Genomic DNA, 24,326 nt, shown 5'->3' with positions numbered 1-24,326 from the left:
AAATTTTCAGCTCGCGCTTCGCGCTCGCATTATTAAATCAGTGAGATACATATCAATTCAATGGCACTGCATGTCCTTAAAATATCTCTATTAGGTCAGAATACCTGACAACTGAGCGCGCTTCGCGCGCTCCCTAAGTGACCCGAAATTTTTGCTGGTGCCCCCCCAATGCCGTGACCCACGGTACGCCACTGTTCAATACCATGATGTTTATTTAATATCTGCTAATTGAATTTTGCGCAGAGATCATTTGACATTGTGTAATTCGACTCCTAATTACTCATCACTGATGTTACAACCATTGGCAACAATTGCCCCCCCCCCCGAAACTTGAAACCTACATTTTTTACTGAAAATTTTAACAAAATTCATCAATATTGTGCACAGAATCCTTCATTTTCACTTTAGAAAACGCAAAAGCGCCCCCATAATAAGCTCGGGCTCTTCGTTCCCTCGTTTTCAAGTTTCTTTGAAAAGTTTTATGCATCTCCTCCCCCCCCCCCGATGGAAAGAAAGGAGATGATAGAGACCAGAGAAGGGATGAGTGGGTGTGTGTGCGTGGGTGGGTGAGGCAGTGGGATAGTATAAAAAGATAAATATGGAAGTGAGCAAGATAAATTTGTGTGCATATATATATATATATATATATTTATATGAGGTCAACTCAAAAGATGACACAGGAAACCATTGTCAGCTCTAGCTTTCGTCTTTATTCGGAGTATATATAGATATATAAATAGTATATATATGGTGGAAGAAAAGTGGGATGCTATACAGTATTCTATCTTAATGAAAGAAAGATGAGAATGGTTTCCGGCGCCATCCTTGGATTTGACCTCATCTCATTACGTTTCATACTCACACCTCAAGAGCGTTTGGTACACGTAAACTTGTCATCATAATATATATATATATATATATATATATATATATATATATATATATATATATATATATATATATATATATATATATATATATATATATATATATATGTATATACACATATACACTGTAAAAAATGAAGTGCTAATTTAGCACTTAAAATTGCTTGCATAGTGACTCAGCACTCCGAGTGCTGATTTTTTAGTTCAAATTTCAACTAGAAAATCAGCACTCTAGTGCAGTCACTATACAAGCACTTTAGGTGCTTAATTAGCACTTCATTTTTTAGAGTGTATAAATATATATATATATCCCAATCTATGTCTCTCACAAAACGCCCATCCTCCCATCCCCCCCCCCCACACACACACACCCCAAACACACAAATAAAGTAATAAAAATAGTACATAACAATAAAACTGTAACTGAGGCAGCTCTTGTCGACCGATGCTATGTGTTTAAAAGATTCTCTAGATAGTTTTTAGATAATACGAACCATCAATGGAACATTCAATTGTAATATATTTTTTCATGGCCGTATGCAGATTTTTTTATTCCGGCGAGGGGGAGGGGGGGGGGGGGCAAGAAGTATGAAACAATCCGAGAAAGCTGCATTTACTAAGTTGAAATTGAAGAACTTTGTGCATATTTTTGGTGAATATTGTGATTTTTTTAATCAGTAAAGAAAATGCAAGTTTTCAAAATTTCAGGTGGGGGGGGGGGCAATTGCTCCCTGTCACCTACGCTGGGTATGGCAATGACTTAAAAAAATAACATCTACTGGTTCTTTGTGAACATTGGAATTCACCTTTAAAATGGATTAAACGCCATAGTCTCTTACTTTGGAATGTTAGAATATGAGTCTAATTTCACTCGTACTATGAATTTAAATCATCAACAACTAATGTAATTTAATTATTACTATTATTATTATTATCATTTCTGACCCCAGGCATGAAAAGAATTTCAAGTCACATTTCCGCAGAATTATATGACTTGTGTCTGCCTGTCTAAAAACTACTTTGGTCAATTTTTGACACCATACTTGACTTTAAAAACTACTCTTAAACTGTTATAGTTTATATTACAAGCCAGTGTATTCACATAAAATGCATTGTTGTTATGATGTGTGACTGCCTACCTATTTTGAATGTAGCTGGCTGTAAGAAATAGATCTATTCTACTCTAAAAGGAAACCAAAACCCAAGAAGAAAAGCAATCGTATTGGAAAGAGTAAAATGAGAGGAACAATTCAAAAAATGTTTCATCAAAATCGGTTATGAAATAAGCAAGTTATGGACGTTTAAAAAGTCTTGTTGTACTTTCTATGGAGATCCTCAAATTGGCAAACGTGCTTCAAAATGATTTTGTGGACAACTCTCCATTTGTTTTGTACAAAATTTTTCAGATTTTCCCCATTATTTTACATATTTTACATTATCTCCTCCTGACCTCGACATATGTGGTGTGAATTATATGTCCCAATGTTATATGCTGTGCTCAGGAGGAAAGATGCAATTTGAAAGATAATGACGAAAATCTAAAAATAAGTGTACAAAACAAATGGAGAGTCGTCCACAAAATCAGCCATTTTGAAGCGCGTTTGCCAATTTGAGGATCCCCATAGAAAATACAACAAGAGTTTTCAAACTTCCATAACTTGCTTATTTCATAACCAATTTTGATGAAACTTGTTTTAAGTTGTTCCTCTCATTTTACTCTTTCCAATAAGATTGCTTCCCTTCTTCGGTTTTGGTTTCCTTTAACTGTTTTCTACTTCAAAAAATAATGAAGACAATAAAATATATAAACCCGATCATTGTTTTCTGAGTAAAAAGTTTCGTATCAGGCAGTTCTCGTAATTACATACATAGCAATTTGTAATTTGATTACTTAAAAATACAATAAAAATAACACATTATACCATTATTTTTTCTATTAACCTTGAAATCCTTATCACTATAAAATAAGATGCCAAATGCATCTTTTTAATTTTCGGAAGACCACTGGTGTCGTGACGTCATACTATTCAAGGTGGGGGATGACACAATAAATCACCACCCCCCCCCCCTTGAACAATAGATTCACAACACAAATGGACACTCGTGCGGAAGACATATTTAAGAAATAAGCATCATAAAACTTAAGGAAAATCAATAAGAAAACCCCCACATAACATATAAACCTACATGAATAGAGCTGTATTTTGTATGTTCAAAGAAAACGGGTTAAGGAACGACCGTAGTAATTACTGTAACCGTAGTAACCATTTTTTTTTATTAGAAACCAGTTGCCAAAGATTGATCGGAGAATTGATGACACCTGTACGTACTCCTAATTGAAGTAAGTTTGAATGCCAGGGACAATTCCCCAAAGACCCCCCTTGTTTCCCCCCCCCCAAAAAAAAAAGTCTTCACTCCTAATAAATGGTGATGAATTATGTTGGGGCGAAAATTGGCAAGCAAAAAAAATATTAACACGCCCCCGCTGACATAAAAGGATCACTCCCAATTATGTACATATTTTACAACTACAGTATAATCCAAATATTGTGAACTTTTTTTCTTATATACCGGGCATGGTGGCTTAGTGGTAGAGCGTCCCCAACATGAACGGGAGGTCCTGGGTTCAATCCCTGACTTTGTCGTACCAAAGACTTATAAATATTGAACCTTCTGCCTTCTTGCTATGTACAGCCGCTCAGCATTTAGATTGCAGAAGGTTAATGATAACATATTTTATGCCGGCCCCGCTGGTAGAGCAGTTTCCTAACTGGAGTGGCTACCCTGGGTAAATATGACATTATCATTATTTATAATATTCACATTATTAAGATATTACAAGCAGCCATAAAACAGACAAACCAAATGTAAAATCTCCAAAAGTAACTAACAATATCTCCCGGCAATATCTACTAATGTGGTTATATATTTACATATATATGCATGTTTTGCTCCCCTATATAAACAAGAAAGTAACCTTTGGTTCTTATCTATAATATTCTAGTTATTACGATATCGCGAGCAGCCATAAAAACACACAAAACAAATAACATAGATAGAACATCAAATTTAGGTTTACGTGACGTATCTAGTGGTGTGATACATTTCATGCTACATGTTTTCTTCCCTATAATCTTAATGAAATAATTACGTTCTTATTTACAATGTTCATATTATATTGTTATGTGATGATAAGACATATCTCACATATTCAATATTATATCAATACATAATCAATACTTAATCAATACTTCTACAGCAAGTATAACAGGAAATCATGTGTTTACCAGCTCCAACTTTCTTAAGATAAGAAAGTATTACTCATTCTTCTTCCAGCTAAACTTCTGACGCACACACATTTCATGGGTTTCTTATTCACTACATTTCATGTTCTCCCTTAAGTTATGACGTACAGATTGTTTTGGTCAAGCGTCCAAGGTTGACCATCACCTGTTTGGTTGTAAAGAGTGTAGATCAAACCTCAGACCAATATAAAAGGGTTCACTTCTGAATCCAAATCAGATTACAGATTACTTTAGAGATGGTTCCAGCATACAGACAGCTACAGAAGAGTTTATATTTTATACTGTAGAATTCATATTCATCTTCAGAGTATAGTCACCATCAGACTTACTTATGTTCCTGTATTATTTGTTATCATCATCATCAACTTATCTATAATCTTCAATGAATGTATACATGAATTATACAGGCTTTGTATTGCTTCGTATCATTTAAGTCTGGTTGAAAGTAAAAGTGCAATCGATCCAGCGACAACACAACAATATCGCGATCAGCTAAAAAACGGATAAAATAAAACAACAGGTGTACTTGCTACAGCTGTGCCAATCATGAAAATCAAGATTTTTTAACAGATATACGTCATGATAGTGGATAAAGTATATAAAAATTTGATATATTAAATACAATACTACACACTCTTGGAAATGACGGTTGGAAATCTTGTCACTGTCGCAACCTCTTAAAAATGGAGGCTTACTAAATTATCATTAAAGTAAATTTATGCAAAGAGCAGATTAAATGAGAAAAACGGTCGACATTTAAGGAAAATGGGGTGATAATTAAAAAAGAAACAAATTTTGCTTTTTCACATTTCTCCTCCTTTTTTAAACATGAAAATGAAGTGTGTCTTTACATGATATTCTTTATGTCAAATATAATTTCCAAATCTCTTTTCAAGAAAGTATGGTTTTGTAACTCAGAAATGGGTAAAAAAAATCCAATATTTACCTTCTTTCATGACTATTGTTCTGAATTTGTTGAAATATAAGTTCAGATAGCTACATATTTCCCACAGAATTTACTGTACAATATAGAACAATTCAGACAAACAAAAAGGTGGAGATAGTTGTTTTAAACGAATACAGGCCTGTTTGTACATGACTGTATGTCAAATGAGAATAGTCAAAATTAATCTTGTAACTGCTGCTTCAGATCGATTGGAAAATGAGGGCTTACGTTTTTGCCACTCTAAAACATAAAAAATGTGTGTATTGAGAATGATATTTATTCAAAGAGAATAACTTTTTTCGTTTATTAGTAAACAAACCCTAACATATACTAAAGCTAAATGTCAACTGAATGAAATTTAGACTCTGTATTGATTTCTAGTTTAAAATTACATATCAGACATATAAGAAATTTTGAAATCCAAGATGCTTACTGGTAAACAGGTTGGAAATGTAACGTGACAGGCAATGTATTGATTTGGAGGGGATGTGTTTTTTGGAAGGTGGGGGGTGGGAAAGGAGTTGGGAATTATCTGTGGTATATGTTTACATTATATACCACATGTGTACAAATGATCTTACTAATAGAAAGGAGAAATTATTAGAGGATATCACACATTTCCCTTCTACAAGAAAGTTATATCATACCACGCATCAATACTGATGTCATGTCATCCATTCTATTTATTAGAAAATGTAAAGTCTATCCGGGGTGCAGAAAGCGATCTCTCCTGATCGGTACTGCTGGAGATAATACCATTGTCTCTCCGGCTTCTCTATCGTGTAATCATTAACCAGGTTTTGAATGTACTGTAGTTCATTTGTATATTCGTCAATGCTCACCAAACCTTCACCATGCACCACCTTGGCTATCAGGATTGTATTCCATTGAGATACAGCACCGCAAAGAAAGCTACCCGTTTTTTTTAATTCATGTTGTACAGTACCCTGTTTGTCTATCAATCTGACAGTAGCAAGTGATGAAGTGATAAGAGAACCATCGTAACTAGTGATTTGCCAAGATTCATACTCATTGCATTGCACTGCTGGCCCACCTGCTGTTGAAAAAACCTGGATCTTCTTGGCTTTCTGGTAGTTTACATAGATCAAATCATCACCATCAACAGTCATCTTAGAAATCCCACCTTTATAACCACTCAGAGTCTCAAACACTACATTCAATTTTGTGAACTCTGGTGTATACAGTGTAATTTTGTTTGAAGTATCAATCACAACACGTCGATCATCAGAGAGGAACCCTACCCCACGAATCTTAACACCCCTAAGAACTGTTTGCTGGAGCTGACCATCAGCAGAGAAGATATTCATGCCACCTGTATAACATCCTACTGCCATCCTACCGTCTGAAGTACTAACCATGGTATCCATACTATTTTTAGTAGGCAAAGCGACATTCTTTACAACTACATCAACAACTGCATTAACAATATTGCCAAGGCCTAGCTCATCCTTTCCAACGTTTCTCTTGAAAGAGAAATTCTTCCCTCTGCTGCTCGATTTTCTCGGCTTCACGTAATAGGGATTCCCTTGATCACAGAGCTCTCGTAACTCTTCACATAGAGTGTCATGTGCAGCCAAAGTATCCATATCTACTGGAATCTTCGTTCTATTGGTTACCATGTCAGCAATGGTCGTCAACTGATTGATGTGCTTCTGAGCCGATGTCTTCATGTTTTCCAGTTCTTTCTCTACCCCTTTAGTCGTTCCCTTGACTTCTCTAAGTAGGACTTCTCTCTTCTCTGTCAACTGGAGGACTGCTTCATCGTATGCTTTGTTGATGTCACTTGTACACTTTTCCTTGGCATGGTCAACACTCTTCATCTGTTCATCTATGAAATCAATGTATTTCTGATAGCATGATTGTTCCTTGTCCACCTTGGACTTAAGTTCTTCGATACTCTTCATGTGTTTATCCTCATAAGCAGCTCCCTCGATGACCTTGTGTCCTTCTCCCGTATGATCCATAACAACACACCTGAAGCATGTGAATCTCCTGCAGGTGGAACAGAAACATCCATCATCTTCGTTCGGGTGTTTCCTGCATTTGCGGTATCTACGTACTGACACCTTTCCTGATAAAATCTCACTCATGGCGACGACGTCATGACGCATGAAGTCTCCCCATTGAGAGTGCTTATGAAGACAAGTGGTGCATAGATACTTTCCACAGTCTTGGCAGTAGACAGCAGCACTGGGCTTGTCATTAGATATACAATTCGTGCAAATCTGCGGATGACACTTCATGTCTTCTATTACATTTTTCAAAGCAAGATTTGTCTGTAGTTTGGCGATATCTTGGTTTGGGACCTGCGTTACAGCTCTGCAGACAGGACACCGGATCTGGGAGTTACCGTGGCACTCCAAGAGGTTGTCCAGGCAAGTCTTGCAGTAAGTGTGAGAACAAGACAGGATCTTGGGATCGGTGAATGTAGAAAGACACACAGGACACTCCATACTCTGGGAGATGGCATTCAATGCATCGGCCATGGTGGGAATTCTGTAATACTGCAAAATGAAAGACAATTAAGAAAACATGACACATGTAGTATTGGATATATTTTTATCGTTAAACTTACATCAACATTAAAGAGGTTTACCGGGGGATAATTAACTCTAAAAGTGTGAGTCACACTTGACCTATGTTTTTCCCCTGCCCCTGGTCCCTTCTCGTAATACAGTGTAAGTGGAGCGCTCCTGGCAGTCTCGCCTGCATTATACGAATCAATATATCAGCAGTGCTGACCTTGACAACTGCAATGAAATATAGGCTTTTAATAGGAGAAATTATAATTTGTAAACGAATTTTCGGTATTAATCCTATGTGTTTAAGATCGCATGCTCGATATGTAAAGTCAGAAAAAATTGGAACCAGTGGAATTCGAACCTGCCATCTACTGCTTTCCGGGCAGCGATTCACCCCACCAGGTTATTCTGGTTCACGGCCAAGTCACGATGAACTGGAATACAAACGTGGGTGTCGATCGGTATTCTTGGTTGGGGGGGATGATTGACACAAATGTTCTTGTGGATGGGAATCTTTCAACATTACCCCCACTAAAATTACAAGTTAGGACATTTGGGAGTGGTTGATATGCATGGTGTTCTTGGAAATTCCTTCATTGTTGTAGTGTACTATACTTGTATAATTTTTTTGAAAATTCAATTTGTGTTACAAGTAAGCCTATTCTAAACTCATACCGAGAAAAAATGACAAAAATTGACTGGACCATGTACATAGTGATCTGTTTATTGAGCATGATGTATACACAGGGGCGTCGATCCATTTTTCAGATGGGGGGTGGCAAAATTATGAATCAACGTTCCAAAGGCGCTCGATCACAAAAAACGAACAAACTCACCCACACACCCCCACACACATAGGCCTATATATATAACTCATGAGAAAGAGACACATATCTCACCTTCAACAACAATGCGAGCGCGAAGCGCGAGCTAAATTTTTTTAGTGTCATGAAAACAGGAAAAATGTACCTGTTTAGGTTTGTTTGTAGTAACTCATGAGGAGGGTCGATACATGTATCTCACTAGAGAGCGAGCTGAAATTTCTTTATATTCTGACCTGAAAGCTTGACATTCTAAGCATTTTTGGTACCAATGATTAAGATGGGTATCTAGAAGAACAATAGATGCGAGCGAGAGCTGAAATTTTGATCTGGAAAAAAGACACTTTAATGGAAGATATATATCCAACAAAAGATTATTGCAAACCAAAGTTCTTTTGAGGTTTAGAATTGAAAACGGGACATTCTATTCACCTATATAATCATGAAAAGTATGGGTTTTTGGTACATGATGCGAGCGCGAAGCGCGAGCTGAACATTTTTATATTCCATTCTGAAAGCAGACATTTTGAGCACGATTTTAAATCAAAATCGAGTTGGTATCTCAATCTCGCTTGCTGATTTCAGTGTAGCATTACAATCTTATTTCATTTGTAGTTGCACATGCGGAATTATTGGGGGGGGGGCAAAACTATATGTTTGCCCCCCAATATTTTCATTGGTGGGGCGATCGCCCCCTGCTCCCCCCCCCACCCAGGATCGACGCCTCTGTGTATACAACTTCTCTCTTAAATCTAACCTGACTGGCAATATCTTTATTCTTCTTAATGCATGATGATAAAATGCAGATTCGGACCAATTAAGACTAGCACAAATTACAACCTGTGTGGCTTCTCGTGCGCCATCGGGCTTACCGTCATTCCTTAGAGATTTATCTTGCCACCCTTTTACTCCCTTTTATTTTTCCACCCTTTTGAATTAATGATTTATTTAAATTAATTTATTCACCACTGGTGGGATGGAACACCCTATCAACAAAAGTTGATTTTCGTTGGGGTCCTTTTATGTCATGTGTTAAAAAATATCAGATACATAAACATTTCATTCTTTTTCATCTTGAACCTCCACCCATCTGTTTAATAGTCCTGAAAAAGAATGTTTTTATTTAATAATAATATACACAAATTGCGAGGGAAACAAACTGATTGATGGCATACTATAATCATCATGATCAAACTTTTCATTTTTTCATCATCATTATTATAATTTTTCTACCCTAAATTATTGGGGGGGATGATAATACAGGCCATCCCCCCCACTTGAAATATTGGGGGGGATATATCCCCCCCATCCCCCCCGTGATCGACACCCATGAATACAAATACCCTCGATCCTCTTCTTTCTGACTCATTAATATACAAATGCAATCCGCCGTGGACAATAGATAGTAAATAAATAAACAAAGAGGCTTTTAATAGGAAAAATTATAATTTGTAAACAAATTTAAAAGCCTCTTTATCTATCTAGTCACCTTAATACTTTTGTGGGCTTCTATCATCTCATCTCGAGCAAACTTCAGACATTGTCTCTTTCACCTCATCTCATATTCAAGTCTTCGTACTACCCCCTTTCCTCCGTCATTTCACCAAGAAAATTAAAATCCAAAATACTGCTTATAAATGCTATAGCCACGTTAATTTTTGTGATAATATCTGTGTGATTTTGTGTATAGTTTTCCTTCCCCAAAATCATAATATTTCATTGGTTTCTAACATCCATACTTTCAAATTAGATATGGTATTATGTTACATTTCCGTTTTGTCCCTAAAGTTAACCTTTAAAATACCTGCAGATGGTCTAAACCTAGTGTCATACGATTCCTATATTCATACTTGATTTTTCTCTACTTTCAGTTAAAAGTTCAAAACAAGAAATTTTGATTCTGTAAAAATAGAAAAGTCATCATTAAGAGGAATGCGAAAACTTGGTGTGGCGAATATGACGTCATTAAAAAGAAATTGCCAATGCAAGGCCAGGGTACCTGCAGGTGCCACGACTTGCATGTCAGTGCACATCTAGATATCTCCTTATTAATTCACTCACCTCTAAAGTTAGGCCCTTGGTCCGTTATCAACGCTGGGACTTGAAAATCTCAGACACAGTTTGAACAAGCCGGAAATGTTAGTGAACTTGCTTTATAGGAAGAGTACTACATATAGTATATGCAGTCTCAGTACAATTTGTCTTGCTTTCTGTTTGGTATTTCGTGTTCAGACTATTTTTAGTGACTGGGAATTTCCCACCGACCTTCGACCTTAGTCGCGCGCACGTAGCGATATCTACATATCTGCGGAAAAAGAGATAATAACATATGCAGATACAGGCAGGCGCGGATCCACGGGGGGCCGCAGATACACCATTTAGTATTGATGGTCAAATCACGGCAAAAGGATGTATCTGCAGATACACCAATTGGTTTTCATGGTCAAATCATGGTAAAAGGGTGTATCTGCAGAAACACCACTCGTTCATTTTTGACGAACTATGGCAAAGTGATGATGTATAGATCATTTGTTCATGATTGGGATTAAGGACTGTATCAAATTCTGTAATTAGTCCAAATTGATCAGTAATCTCAATGAAATAAAAGCATTTTCTTTATCAGATAATTATTGTTTTGATATGTATTCATTGTATGAATTAATGCGTTTGTGTGCTTTTGGGGTGTGTGTGCGTGTTGGTGTGTGCCTCTGTGTTTGATTCGTAACGTTTCGATTGGTCTAAGAGAAACCCAGGTGATATGTTGCGAAATGCATTTCTTCTCTTTGGTCTACAAATTCTACATAATTGTAACCTATTTTCAAACAACAGTATCATATCGCTCACGTCATATCTCATAATATTGGTACAAATTGAAAAAAAAATAAGACACGAGCTTTAAAATGCCTTAATTCTATTTATTTGGAAACCTTGTAAATAATCATTTTATACATAAATTCAAAATACTGAAGGAATGATCATTCATTTGATTCATTGATTTCAATAAACTTCATTAATTAGGCAAATTCTTCAATGAAAAAATGATTAAATTAGAATAATTTGAGGAAATTAATTATCGTTTAAAGCAATGGAGATGTTTTATATAATTCATGTCAAATTTAGAACGTATACGTGCAATAAGTGTACAAATAAGAACATTTTCTTTAATCATCACTTTACTGTCGTATATAAACTACAAAGAAATACATAATACATTACAATACAAAATAAATATCAGTACACTACACATCACAATAGAATGCCCAGGACAAGACGTATAAATGAGAAAAATTCTAGATTTAGACCTAGAACGGGAACTCTATTCATGTTTCCTAAATCATGAAAAAGATGAGTAAGAGGGGATCTTCCTACATTAATAATGCGAGCGCAAAGCGCGAGCAGAAAATGTTTGTACACGTTTTGAACTGATTGAAAAGTGCCTTTTAAGGACTGCTTTCCTTTAGCCATGAAGACATTAAATTTCACAATCAAATGAATGCGAGCGCGAAGCGCGAGCATAAAAAAATCGAGATTTCGAACTTGAACGGGATACTCTATTCGTGTTTTGTAAATCATGAAAGGGATGAGAAAGGGGATCTTCCTACATTAATAATACGAGCACAAAGGGCGAGCAGATTTTTTTTGATATTGTAATCTGAAACTGGATAACTGAATGAAAATGCGCGCGCGTGTTTCAGATTTAGACCTAGAATCTAGGCATTCTAAACAATCTTTTATCATGAAAAAAAAAGCGAGCTCGAAGCGCGAGCTTAAAATATTTGGTACTCAGATCTGATATTTCAAACACTTTGTCATGTTTGTAGGAAACTTGTAAGGTGGATATAAATCGCACTTGATAAAGAGCTGATATGTTTCATTATTACTTTAATTTTGAGACATAGGACCTTGACATCCATGTAATCATTTGAATATGATGACTATATATCTTCCTATTCATCTTGCTAAGCGCGAGATAAAACAAAAGTGACAATTTAATTATTAAATTGATATCTTAGTATTAATGCATAATGAGGGCGCGGAATCTGATGATATTATGGCCTGAACACTGAACATTTCAAGCACCTTTTTATTCATGAATAGGATGCATCATTAATTAGTTGATATATTTTTAACCATTAATGCGAGCGCAAATCGCGAGCCGAAATTTTTGATAAACTGTCATGAAAAGGGGATTTTAAGTAGTTTGTTATATAATCAATATTGAGACATACATAACCCGCCAATCAAAAATGCAAGCATAGCAGCGCTAGCTGATGCGTTTTGACAATCAGACCTGAAAAGGGATATTTTGAAAACTTTATGGAATAGTCCTACATGAAAATAATAGGTACCTGATAAATCAAATTCGCAATATTCAGACCATAAAACTGACATTTTTACAGAGCACTTTTTAAAAATCAATATGTAAATCACAAAAATTTATGAAAGTTCGATTTCCAAGGAGAAATATGTTTTGTATACTGACTTCCAAACTTGATATTTAAGCTCCATGTTGAACAAGATATGTGGATCACTTAACAGGCAATGCGAGCGCGAAGCGCGAGCGAAAATTTTATATAGTGACATAAAATATTTTTTCCAAGTCTTCCTCTCATCTTATTTTATTCATTCGTCTCCCTCCTTTTCTTTTTTCTCTTTTCTTTTCCTTCCTTTTTCTTTCTTCCCCCCCCCTTTTTTTTGCTCTACCAATAGGGGGGTTCGGACCCCTCGGGTCCCCACCTGGATCCGCCTATACATGAAGAAGAGGCAATTGAATAATGGTTTTATAATGATGTGTTCATGAATAAATGTAATATCACTTTAAAAATAATCAATGCGAGCGGGAAACTCGAGCGATTTCTATTTTAACCATTTGATGCTTTCAATTTCGTCAGAGTAGGCCCTGCTAGAATTATGTGAGCGGGAGCCAGGTGCCGCCAGTGAGGCGCGGATCCAGGATTTCTTAGGGGGCCCTAATTTCAAGTCAAGTAATAATCGTTCCGAAATATTGACTCCCATTGCCGAATGGGTAATGTCTAGTTCAGTTACTTCTCACAGAAACCTCTCTTGCATTGTAGGCATTCTTCGTTCTTCAGGGTACTCCCATTATTTTTTTCTTTTCTTTTTTATGGTTCAGGGGTTGAAAAATCTTACGGGGATGACGCCCCTGTATCGCCGCGTATGAAAACTGGTTGTGCAATAACTAAATTATATATTCTGCATATTCTCCTAGGGGTTTAATTTGAAATTTAGGGGTGCAGTTTTGAACCTGCAGGGTGCAAAAATGAACCCCAACCGCAGGGTTCAATTTTTTAACCCATAGGGTGCTGATTTTGCATCAACCTTTCGGGGTTCAATTTTGAACATTTATTTCTTAGTGTGTGAAAATAAACTTTAAAATTTCTGTAAATAATATTTATCAATATATCCATCAGTGTTGTAGTCAAGGCTCAAACCTCCAAGGCCAAGGCTTTAATACCCAAGACCAAGGCTTCAATCCCCAAGGCCATGCCTAAAAACCTCAAGGCCAAGGCATTTCAAACTTTCAATATATGGAACAATGAGCCAACGACAAGGCGGCAGTTCGAATATCAGTTCGGCGGCCCTACATGTAGGTCGATCATCAATTTGCCCCCCCCCCCTTCGAACATAATTTTGGCATCCCTTCGAACTCAATTTGCCTTCCCTAGTTCGAATATCATTTCGCCCCCTAGCTCGAGTATCAATTTTCCGCCCCCTAGTTTGAACATCAATTCGGCGCCCCCTAGTTTGAGTATCAATTTGGCGCCCCCTACCTCGAACATCGATTCGGCCCCCCTCCCTAGTTTGAGTATCAATTTGGCGCCCCCACTTCGAACATCATTTTGGCGCCCTCCTAGTTCGAATATCAATTCAGGGCCCCTACATGTAGATCTAACATCAATTTGGCGACCCTAATTGAATATTAATTTGGCGCCCCTACATGTAGGTCGATCATCAATTCGCCCCCCCCCCCCTGTTCGAACATAATTCGTCCCCTAGTTCGAACATCATTTTGGCATCCCTTCGAACTCAATTTGTCTTCCCTAGTTCGAATATCATCCCCCCCCCTAGTTCGAGTATCAATTTTGCGCCCCCCTAGTTCGAACATCAATTCGGTGCCCCCCTAGTTTGAGTATCATAGGCGCCCCCTAGCTCGAAAATCGATTCGGCCCCCCTCCCCAGATCGAGTAATAATTTGGCGCCCCCAGTTCGAACATCATTTTAACATCCCCTCGAACATCATTTCGGCGCCGTCCTAGTTCGAATATCAATTCGGCGCCCCTACATGTAGGTCCAACATCAATTTGGCGCCCCTACATGTAGGACAATCCTCACTTCGGCCCCGCTGTTCGAACATTAATTCGGCCCCCAGTTCGAATATCATTTTGGCATCCCTTCGAACATCATTTCGGCGCCCTCCTAGTTCGAATATCGATTCGGCGCCCCTACATGTAGGTCCAACATCAGTTTGGCGCCCCTAGTTCGAATACCATTTCGCCCCCCCCCCCTAGCTTGAGTATCAATTTGGCGCCCCCAGTTCCAACATCAATTTGGCGCCCCTACGTCGAACATGTATTCGCCCCCCCCCCCCCGTTCAAACATCAATTCTGCCCCCAGTTCGAACAACATTTTGACATTCCTTCGAACATCATTTCAGCGCCCTTTTTGTTCGAACATCATTTCTTTCCTCCTCTTCCTCTTTTTTTCTTCTCGTCCTTCCCCTTTTCTTCTCTTCTTTCCTCCTCATTCTCTTTTTTCTTCTCTTCTTTCCTCCCTCCTCCTCTCTCTCCTTTTCTTTCCCCTCTCCCTTTTCTTCTCTTCCTTTCCCCTTTTCTTCCCCCTTCTCTCTCTTTTTTCCTCTTCTTTCTTCCCTCTTCCTCTCTTTCCCTTTTTCTCCTTTTCCTCTCTCTTCCCCCCTCTTCCTCTTTTTTCCTTCTCCCCCTCCCTTTTCTTCTCTTCCTTCCCCTCTTCCTCTTTTTTCTCTTTCTTTCCCCTTTTTTTCTTTCCCTTCTTCTTTTCTTTCCCCTCTCTTTTTTCTTCTCTTCTTTCCTCCCTCTCCCTTTCTTTTCTTCTCTTCCTCCTTTTCTTTCCTCTTTTTCCTCTCTCTTTTTCTTCTCTTCCTTTTCCCCTTCTCTTTTTTTCCTTTTCCTTTCCCTCTCTTTTTCCTTCTCTTTTTTCCCCTTTTCCTCTCTCTTTTCCCCTCCTCTTTTCCCCCTCTTCTCTCTCTCTTTTCCTTTTTTCTTTCCCTCCTTTTCCTCTCTTTTTTTCTTCCTTTCTTCTTTTTCTTCCTTTCTTTCCCCTCTTCCCCTCTTTCTTTCCCTCTCTCTTTTTTTTTCGCCGAAGGGGGGGGGGGCAAGGCCCCCTCGGCCCCCCATGGATCCGCGCCTGCACTCTTTTACCATAAACTAGTCTCTGACTTTCGGGGCGCACAACTTGTGGAAAAAGATGTATGTTGCAGATACACTATTTTGCCATAAACTAGTCTCTGACTTTCGTGGCGCACAATTTGTGGAAAAAGATGTATGTTGCAGATACACTATTTTGCCATAAACTAGTCTATGAAGTTCGTGGCTCACCGATTATGGTAAAAAGATGTATGTTGCAGATGCACCCTTTTGCCATATTTCACGAAGCTGGGGTGCGCTCACTCATTTGATGGCAGAAAAGTGTAACTAACAGATACACCTTTTTACCGAAAAACATTGCGCTCTACTGCGGCATTTTTGGAGTGTATCTGTAAGATACATCATTCTACCATCAAACGAGTTGGCAAATTTGCTGCAGATAGCCCATGCTATCTTGAAAATGAAAATACCTGTAATTATGAGAGTAAGATAAATGAAAAGAGCTCCCTGAAACCCCCCCCAAATGTCAAAACCTGAAAAAGTCAAAATTTTCAGATACATCGTTTTGCCATGTGACGGCCGCCCTATTTTTTGACAACCTGCAGAAAAAAGTGTACTCTTTACCTTGATAGAAACTATGAAAAACAGAAAGAAAGAGGTATTTTACCCATGATGGGTAATTTACAGCCTCGTAACGACCGGCCCGACCCCGAAAGGATATAAAAAAAGTGAGGGGAAGAATTGGAAAATAGACTTTATATAAAATTTTTCGCTCGCGCTTCGCGCTCGCATTACCTGTGTAATGACACTAATATATAACCAATATATATACAATATATCCAGTTCTGATATCAATTTGCACACAATTTTTTAGCTCGCACATCAAACTTTCATTATTTTGTTTGATTTACACAAATTGTTAAGTGTATCAAAATGTTCAGCTCGCGCTGCGCGCTCACATTGTTTGATTTGTGAGAAACCTATGCTCTTTGGAAATTCTTACCAAAATTTGTCAAAATGCTCCTTATATCATGTCAGTATATAAAAAAAACTAATGAATGGGTTCATCGGACAGCATCCATGGGAGAGGAAACGACCAGTGGCGTAGCTACGGAGAGCAAAGTTATAGCTGTTCTAAGATTGTAACAGAGGTTAATTCAGATATTGTATAATTAATGGATAAGTACAGTAAGTTCATGTACTCGTGAGGCTATGCCGATGATCTGTTGAAATACGACGGCCACGGGGTGCATTGCACGTAAAGTATGCAGATTGATTTGGATTCGCTATCCTATAAATAAAGTACGTGGATGCGTTCGAAATGATTTATATGATCGTTCGCATGTCTTTCCACGGGGAAACCTAGAATCCTAGGCGACGACTGGTTAGATTTCCTTGTATGTTGGGTCTTTTGCACGCCAGCAAGAGACCATACCAGGGCTTGCTCTTTTGGTAGTCTGGTTGGTCTGGAAGCGGACGGTTCGGAGTCTGGAGCAGATGGCTGGTGGTTCGGAGCAGACGGGTTGGTCTGAAGCGGATGATTGCTGGTCTGGAAGCAGACGGTCGGAGGTCCGGAATCAGGGTACTAATGGATAATTCGTTTTTCATACCCGTTCAGCGTACAGCGAAAACGGAAAATCAGTACGTGGTTCGGTCTTTGAAAACAAAAAACGAAATCACAGCGTGAAAACCCGTGCTGTGATTTCGTTTTTGTTGATCAAAAACAGAATATTGAAATCAGAAATGTTTTGGGCTCTCTCTGATTTCTCATTTTATATTTGTGTTTTTATGTATCAAAAACAAAACCAGAACACGATTTTCGCTCTGTGACTTGTGTTTTCATGCATCAAAAACAAAATCAGAACACGCTCTCCGCTCCGTGATTCCGTTTGTAAAAACGAAAACAGCGAAGACGAGATCAGAGACTCCCTTTTCCAGTCCCTGCAACGTGATTTCGTTTTTCGTACAACCTCCAACCTACAGGCATATTAAAGAGCGCCCTCCAGGAGGTGAGGCAAGTTTCAATGGAGGTTTTAATGAACTGTACCGTACACATATTATGTTGAAGCCAGTTTAAAAGGAGGTGAGGCAAGTTTCAATGGAGGTTTTTATAACTGTACTCTAAATTATGTTGAAGCCAATTTAAATGGAGGTGAGGCAGGTTTCAATGGAGCTCGAGTTTTTTAAAAAGAATAAACTGTACCACACATTATGGTGAAGCCACTTTAAAAGGAGGTGAGGCAAGTTTCAATGGAGATTTTTATAACTGTACTCTAAATTATGGTGAAACCAATTTTAAAGGTGAGGCAAGTTTTAAAGGAAGTTCTTTCTAACCGTACTCCAAATTATGGTGTAGCCAAGTTAAAAGGAGGTGAGGCAAGTTCCAATGGAGTTTGTTATAACTGTACTACAAATGATGGTGAAGCCAATTTAAAAGGAGGTGAGGCAAGTTTCAATGGAGGTTTTTATAACTGTACTACAAATGATGGTGAAGCCAATTTAAAAGGAGGTGAGGCAAGTTTCAATGGAGGTTTTTAAAAAGAATATATTGTACTGCACATGATGGTGAATCCAGTTTAAATGGAGGTGAGGCAGGTTTCAATGGAGGTTTTTAAAAATAAAAAACTGTACCGGTATATTATGGTGAAACCAATTTTAAAGGAGGTGAGGCAAGTTTTAAAGGAAGTTTTTTAAAAAGAATAAACTGTACCACACATTATGGTGAAGCCAGTTTGAAAGGAGGTGAGGCAAGTTTCAATGGAGGTTTTTTAAAAAGAATAAACTGTACCACACATTATGGTGAAGCCAGTTTAAAAGGAGGTGAGGCAAGTTTCAATGGAGGTTTTTTAAAAAGAATAAACTGTACCACACAAATTCTGTTGAAGCCAGTTTTAAAGGAGGTGAGGCAAGTTTCAATGGAGGTTTTTATAATTGTACTCTAAATTATGGTGAAGCCAATTTAAATGGAGGTGAGGCAGGTTTCAATGGAGCTCAGTTTTTTAAAAAGAATAAACTGTACCACACATTATGGTGAAGCCACTTTAAAAGGAGGTGAGGCAAGTTTCAATGGAGATTTTTATAACTGTACTCTAAATTATGGTGAAACCAATTTTAAAGGAGTTGAGGCAAGTTTTAAAGGAAGTTCTTTCTAACCGTACTCCAAATTATGGTGTAGCCAAGTTAAAAGGAGGTGAGGCAAGTTCCAATGGAGTTTGTTATAACTGTACTACAAATGATGGTGAAGCCAATTTAAAAGGAGGTGAGGCAAGTTTCAATGGAGGTTTTTATAACTGTACTACAAATGATGGTGTAGCCAAGTTAAAAGGAGGTGAGGCAAGTTTCAATGGAGGTTTTTTAAAAAGAATAAACTGTACCACACTTTATGGTGGTCGAAGCCAGTTTAAAAGGAGGTGAGGCTAGTTTCAATGGAGTTTTTTTTTAAAGAATAAACTGTACCACACATATTATGTTGAAGCCAGTTTAAAAGGAAGTGAGGCAAGTTTCAATGGAGGTTTTTTCAAAAGAATAAACTGTACTACACATTATGGTGAAGCCAGTTTAAATGGAGGTGAGGCAAGTTTCAATGGAGGTTTTTTTTAAAGAATAAACTGTACCACACATTATGGTGAAGCCAGTTTGAAAGGAGGTGAGGCAAGTTTCAATGGAGGTTTTTTTTTTAAAAGAATAAACTGTACCACACATTATGGTGAAGCCAGTTTTAAAGGAGGTGAGGCAAGTTTAAATGGAGGTTTTTTCAAGAGAATAAACTGTACTACACATTATGGTGAAGCCAGTTTAAATGGAGGTGAGGCAAGTTTCAATGGAGGTTTTTTTTAAAGAATAAACTGTACCACACATTATGGTGAAGCTAGTTTGAAAGGAGGTGAGGCAAGTTTCAATGGAGGTTTTTTTTTAAAAGAATAAACTGTACCACACATTATGGTGAAGCCAGTTTAAAAGGAGGTGAGGCAAGTTTCAATGGAGATTTTTAAAAAGAAAAAAACTGTACTGGTATGATGGTGAAACCAATTTTAAAGGAGGTGAGCCAAGTTTTAAAGGAAGTTTTTTATAACCGTACTCCAAATTATGGTGAAGCCAATTTAAAAGGAGGTGAGGCAAGTTTCAATGGACACACTTGAAAAAGCCATCTTGTAGCTTCTTGTCAACTTCTTGATTCACAATCACGCACGTGGTAGTATAAAAAAATGCCTGCACTGTATGTACTGACTCGATGCAAGCGCTGCGTTCACGTGTATAATTATCGTGAAGGGTGCTCTTTAATATTGCCTGTAGCTCATACAAAAAAACCAAATCATGGTGCAGGAAGTGGAACCTCCATTTAAACTGTCTGCACCATAATGTGTGGTACAGTTTATTCCTTTTAAGAAACCTACATTGAAACTTTCCTCACCTCCTTTTCAATTGGCTTCACACTCATGTGTAGTACAGTTATAAAAAAACTCCATTGGCACTTGCCTCACCTCCTTTTAAATTGGCTACACCATAATTTGGAGTACGGTTATAAAAAACTTCCTTTAAAACTTGCCTCACCTCCTTTAAAATTGGTTTCACTATAATACCGGTACAGTTCTTTCTTTTTAAACATCTCCATTGAAACTTGCCTCACCTCCTTTTAAACTGGCTTCACCATAATGTGTGGTACAGTTTATTCTTTTTAAAAAACCTCCATTGAAACTTGCCTCACCTCCTTTCAAACTGGCTTCACCATAATTTAGAGTACAGTAATAAAAACCTCCATTAAAACTTGCCTCACCTCCTTTTAAACTGGCTTCAACATAATATGTGTGGTACAGTTTATTCTTTTTAAAAAACCTCCATTGAAACTTGCCTCACCTCCTTTCAAACTGGCTTCACCATAATTTAGAGTAGTTATAAAAACCTCCATTAAAACTTGCCTCACCTCCTTTTTTTTAAACTGGCTTCAACATAATATGTGTGGTACAGTTTATTCTTTTTAAAAAACCTCCATTGAAACTTGCCTCACCTCCTTTTAAACTGGCTTCACCATAATGTGTGGTACAGTTTATTCTTTTAAAAAAAACTCCATTGAAACTTGCCTTAGCTGCATTTAAACTGGCTTCACCATAATGTGTACAGTTTATTCTTTTGAAAAAACCTCCATTGAAACTAATTGCCTCAATTCCTTTTATGGCTTCATCATAATGTGTGATACAGTTTATTCTTTTAAAAAAAACTCCATTGAAACCTGCCTCACCTCCATTTAAATCGGCTTCACCATAATTTAGAGTACAATTATAAAAACCTCCATTGAAACCTGCCTCACCTTCATTTAAATTGGCTTCACCATAATTTGTGGTACATGCAGTTTATTCTTTTTAAAAAACCTCCATTGAAACTTGCCTCACCTCCTTTCAAACTGGTGTGGGGTTGAAAATAATACAGTTTATGGGGAAATTAAATAACTGAAGAAGGAGTAACATAAGCTCAATCACACATCAAACAGAAGCAAACGGAGAGGAGAAGAGGGAACTTAACTCGAAAGACACGGGAACAAAATAGAACTTAACTCGATGAAGTCTGGTAGTGCACTGTTTATTTGCTGGGCTAATTTGCCTCAGCTAAACTCATAATGGCAATACAAAATTAGCATATATTTAAATTACACAAAATCAACCAATGAAAATTAAGAGAATGGAGGAGCCAACTGAAAGTGGAAAAGTCTAATTCATAAAAATAACCAATAAGAGATAGAGGATGGAGATGAATAAGATGTTGGGATGATTACATAATAAGAATGTTGAACAAAAGAATCAGATGTGGGAATGTAATGAATGAACACATCTGAATAGGAAAGGAATGACAGGAGAAGCAGGTTGAAAGTCAAATGTAAATGGATGACAACAGAAGCATCAGGAATGTAAACAAAGCTGAACTAAATACCAAAGCTTGAACTGTAAATAACTAAACTGTTAAAGGAAACAAAATGTCAAAATAACAGTCCTACATAAACATCCTTCTTTCAAAAAAATTGTCCTCAATTTTAAGAATGAATTTAAGAAAAATAATAAAGACTTGTGTCCTACCAGAGTTTTTGTAACATGTATACATATAACTATCTTACAAGACAAAACTAAACTCATTTAGATGATAAATCAAATCTGACATCTGTATCCTATTTTTTGGTGTTGTGTATAATTATTTTACAAGCCATAACAAAGTAAAAAAAAATTTTATAAAAAGGCTAGGTACTGAGATTTTTTTAACAGTCAAATCAAAATTCAAAAATTTGATAAGCAATTAGATTAAAGAGTATTATCAAATAAAACCTTGAAATGGATCTTGTGCGATTTTTAGTCCTTTTTATGTCAAAACAAAAAAAAATTTCAATTGAAAGATAATTCAAAATATGAATTCTTCAGTTTGCTTGTCTTTGAATTGAATTGGAGATTTTTAAAAAAAATGTTAATTCTTGATGGTTTGAAGAACTTTAATTTTGAATTTTCAATTTAGTATAATTCTGAAAAATAAGTTTGAAGAATTTGATTTTGACTTTTGAACAAATTGAATTATATGAACCAATATACTCAGTGTTTATATACAATACAATACAAAACTTAAATGAGAGCACTACCTAGACAAATATGATATAATTATTAACTATTAAAAATGAGGTTAAAAATATACATTTGATCTTTTAGTTAAAACAAAAATGTTTTGGTGAAATGTCTAAAATGCATTTGATCATTTTTTTTTATAAGATATTTAGTATTTGGCTATTTCTGAAGATGGATTTTTTTTTCTCTCCAAAATTTAGTTAATTCAGGAAAAAGTGACAGATTGTATGGTTTCTTTTTTTTTTAACATGAAGATCAAATATATTTTCAGACTACAAAACAGTATTTCTGCAATAAATTTATATGAAATACGAAAACATTAAAATTAATTGCAACAAAAGTGAAATTCATAGATGGCATATCCATGATCATATGGAACACTAACCATGTATTTTAAAAGTGTGAGTACACATGATTTAAAAAAATTGTAGATCACAAGATCAAGAGTTACGAAATACAATTCATGACATATGATAATACGATAAAGATAATGGTGTACGTTAAGTCAAAAGATGGTAATATTTTTGAAAAGTGACTTAGTCTGGAATACACCTTGTGATTTGATAGGTGGTTACCAAATTTTGTTTGTTGAAATGATGAGCAAAATTCTTTTCTTTTTTATATGTTTATTTTGGAATTATGATTTTTGGTTTAGGTTAGAATGAAAGATTGTAAAAATATAAAAATAAGGTGTTTTCAATTCAATCACTTTTCTTTTAAAATTTTGATTTTATAAAGAACATGGAATAAAGTCAACCTGTTTCATGAAATCAAGTTGGATTATAGATTTTTGATTTCCAGTATATTTTTTTTTTAAATCTTCATACTTCACAAATTTTGTATTACAAAAAGTTGTTGAACCATGACTTACAATTTCAACTGTAATCCTAAATAGTAACCCTTATCAATTCCAAAATTTTCATACTGAAAAGTTTGTCAATAGCTATCAAAATTCTTGATGACAATTAATTTGGAAATCTGGTCAGTATACAATTATAGAACAATTTTCTTTTAAAAGAACTTTGAGATTTCAGTTTCTCAATTATTTGCATCAAAAGATGTTCACAAATTCAAAGTATGTATTAGAGTCTCAAAACCTATTTGGCAGAGTTAATGTCCATTATGAAACAATATTCTTGACCTAGAAATATCTATCGTCTCTGTAAGGTGAATGATGTCTTGGAATATCATGGTAACTGTGACTGTCTCTTGGAGGTGAGTATTCGCTGTATCCTCTTGGTGAATGATGATGAAGGTCCATTAGAGGCTCGTAGATAGCATCGCGGATGTCTGAAGGTGGTGAATGGCTGCTAAGGTCTCTTGCATGGTAGCGATGATGTCTTGACGATTCGCTTGGTGGTGGGTGGTTGCGATAGTTTGTTGGTTGAGATCGGTTGTGATAGCGATGTGGAGATGGCTGGATTTGCTGGTTGAAATAGTGACTTTGGGGAGAGTGGTTGGAAGTGTCCTTTGGAGGCGAGTGGGGATGGCGTTTCTGTAGCGATGGGCAAGGTTGGCATCTTGGTGGTGAATGGTGTAGCTGGTCTTCTGGAGATGAAAAGCTATTCATACTGCTGCTTTGTGGTGTTGGCTGAGGAGTACGATGAACTCGTTGACGGGACCTCCTGCTTCTTTTACGTTTAGCAGATGGTTCAAAGTTCTGTGACTTTGTGCAATTAATGAAGTCCTTGGTGAGTTCGGTTATTGCACATACTGCTTTCTGGATGACAGAAGATGGTGTTTGCTGAGCTATGGAGGAATTGGGGCTGACGTTGGTGGAATTTTGGCAGAGCTGGCAGGTGCTTGTGAAGTTGTGAATGTCTCTGAGCATGAATGGCCAAAACAGATTCTGAGACGTAATTTC

General features: G+C 36.9%; 1 protein-coding gene across 1 annotated transcript; it reads right to left on the bottom strand.

The window, feature by feature from the left end:
- Window positions 1-4,002: 4,002 nt before the first annotated feature.
- Window positions 4,003-10,975, bottom strand: LOC121421641 (E3 ubiquitin-protein ligase TRIM56-like). The gene is made up of 2 exons (XM_041616407.1): window positions 10,564-10,975; window positions 4,003-7,663 (listed from the first exon to the last, which is right to left on the bottom strand). Exon 2 carries the CDS (start codon window positions 7,643-7,645, stop codon window positions 5,825-5,827), a length of 1,821 nt encoding a protein of 606 aa, XP_041472341.1. The 5' UTR covers window positions 7,646-7,663; window positions 10,564-10,975; the 3' UTR covers window positions 4,003-5,824.
- Between the last annotated feature and the right edge of the window lie 13,351 nt (window positions 10,976-24,326).

Source organism: Lytechinus variegatus, chromosome 9, assembly GCF_018143015.1.
Source record: "Lytechinus variegatus isolate NC3 chromosome 9, Lvar_3.0, whole genome shotgun sequence".
Classification (NCBI taxonomy): Eukaryota; Metazoa; Echinodermata; class Echinoidea; order Temnopleuroida; family Toxopneustidae; genus Lytechinus; species Lytechinus variegatus.
This window is presented reverse-complemented; position numbering and strand designations above follow the sequence as displayed.

What these genes read in the sequence shown, in the direction of transcription:
- LOC121421641 (XM_041616407.1), bottom strand. Translation starts at nt 7,645, where the DNA reads ATGGCCGATGCATTGAATGCCATCTCCCAGAGTATGGAGTGTCCTGTG.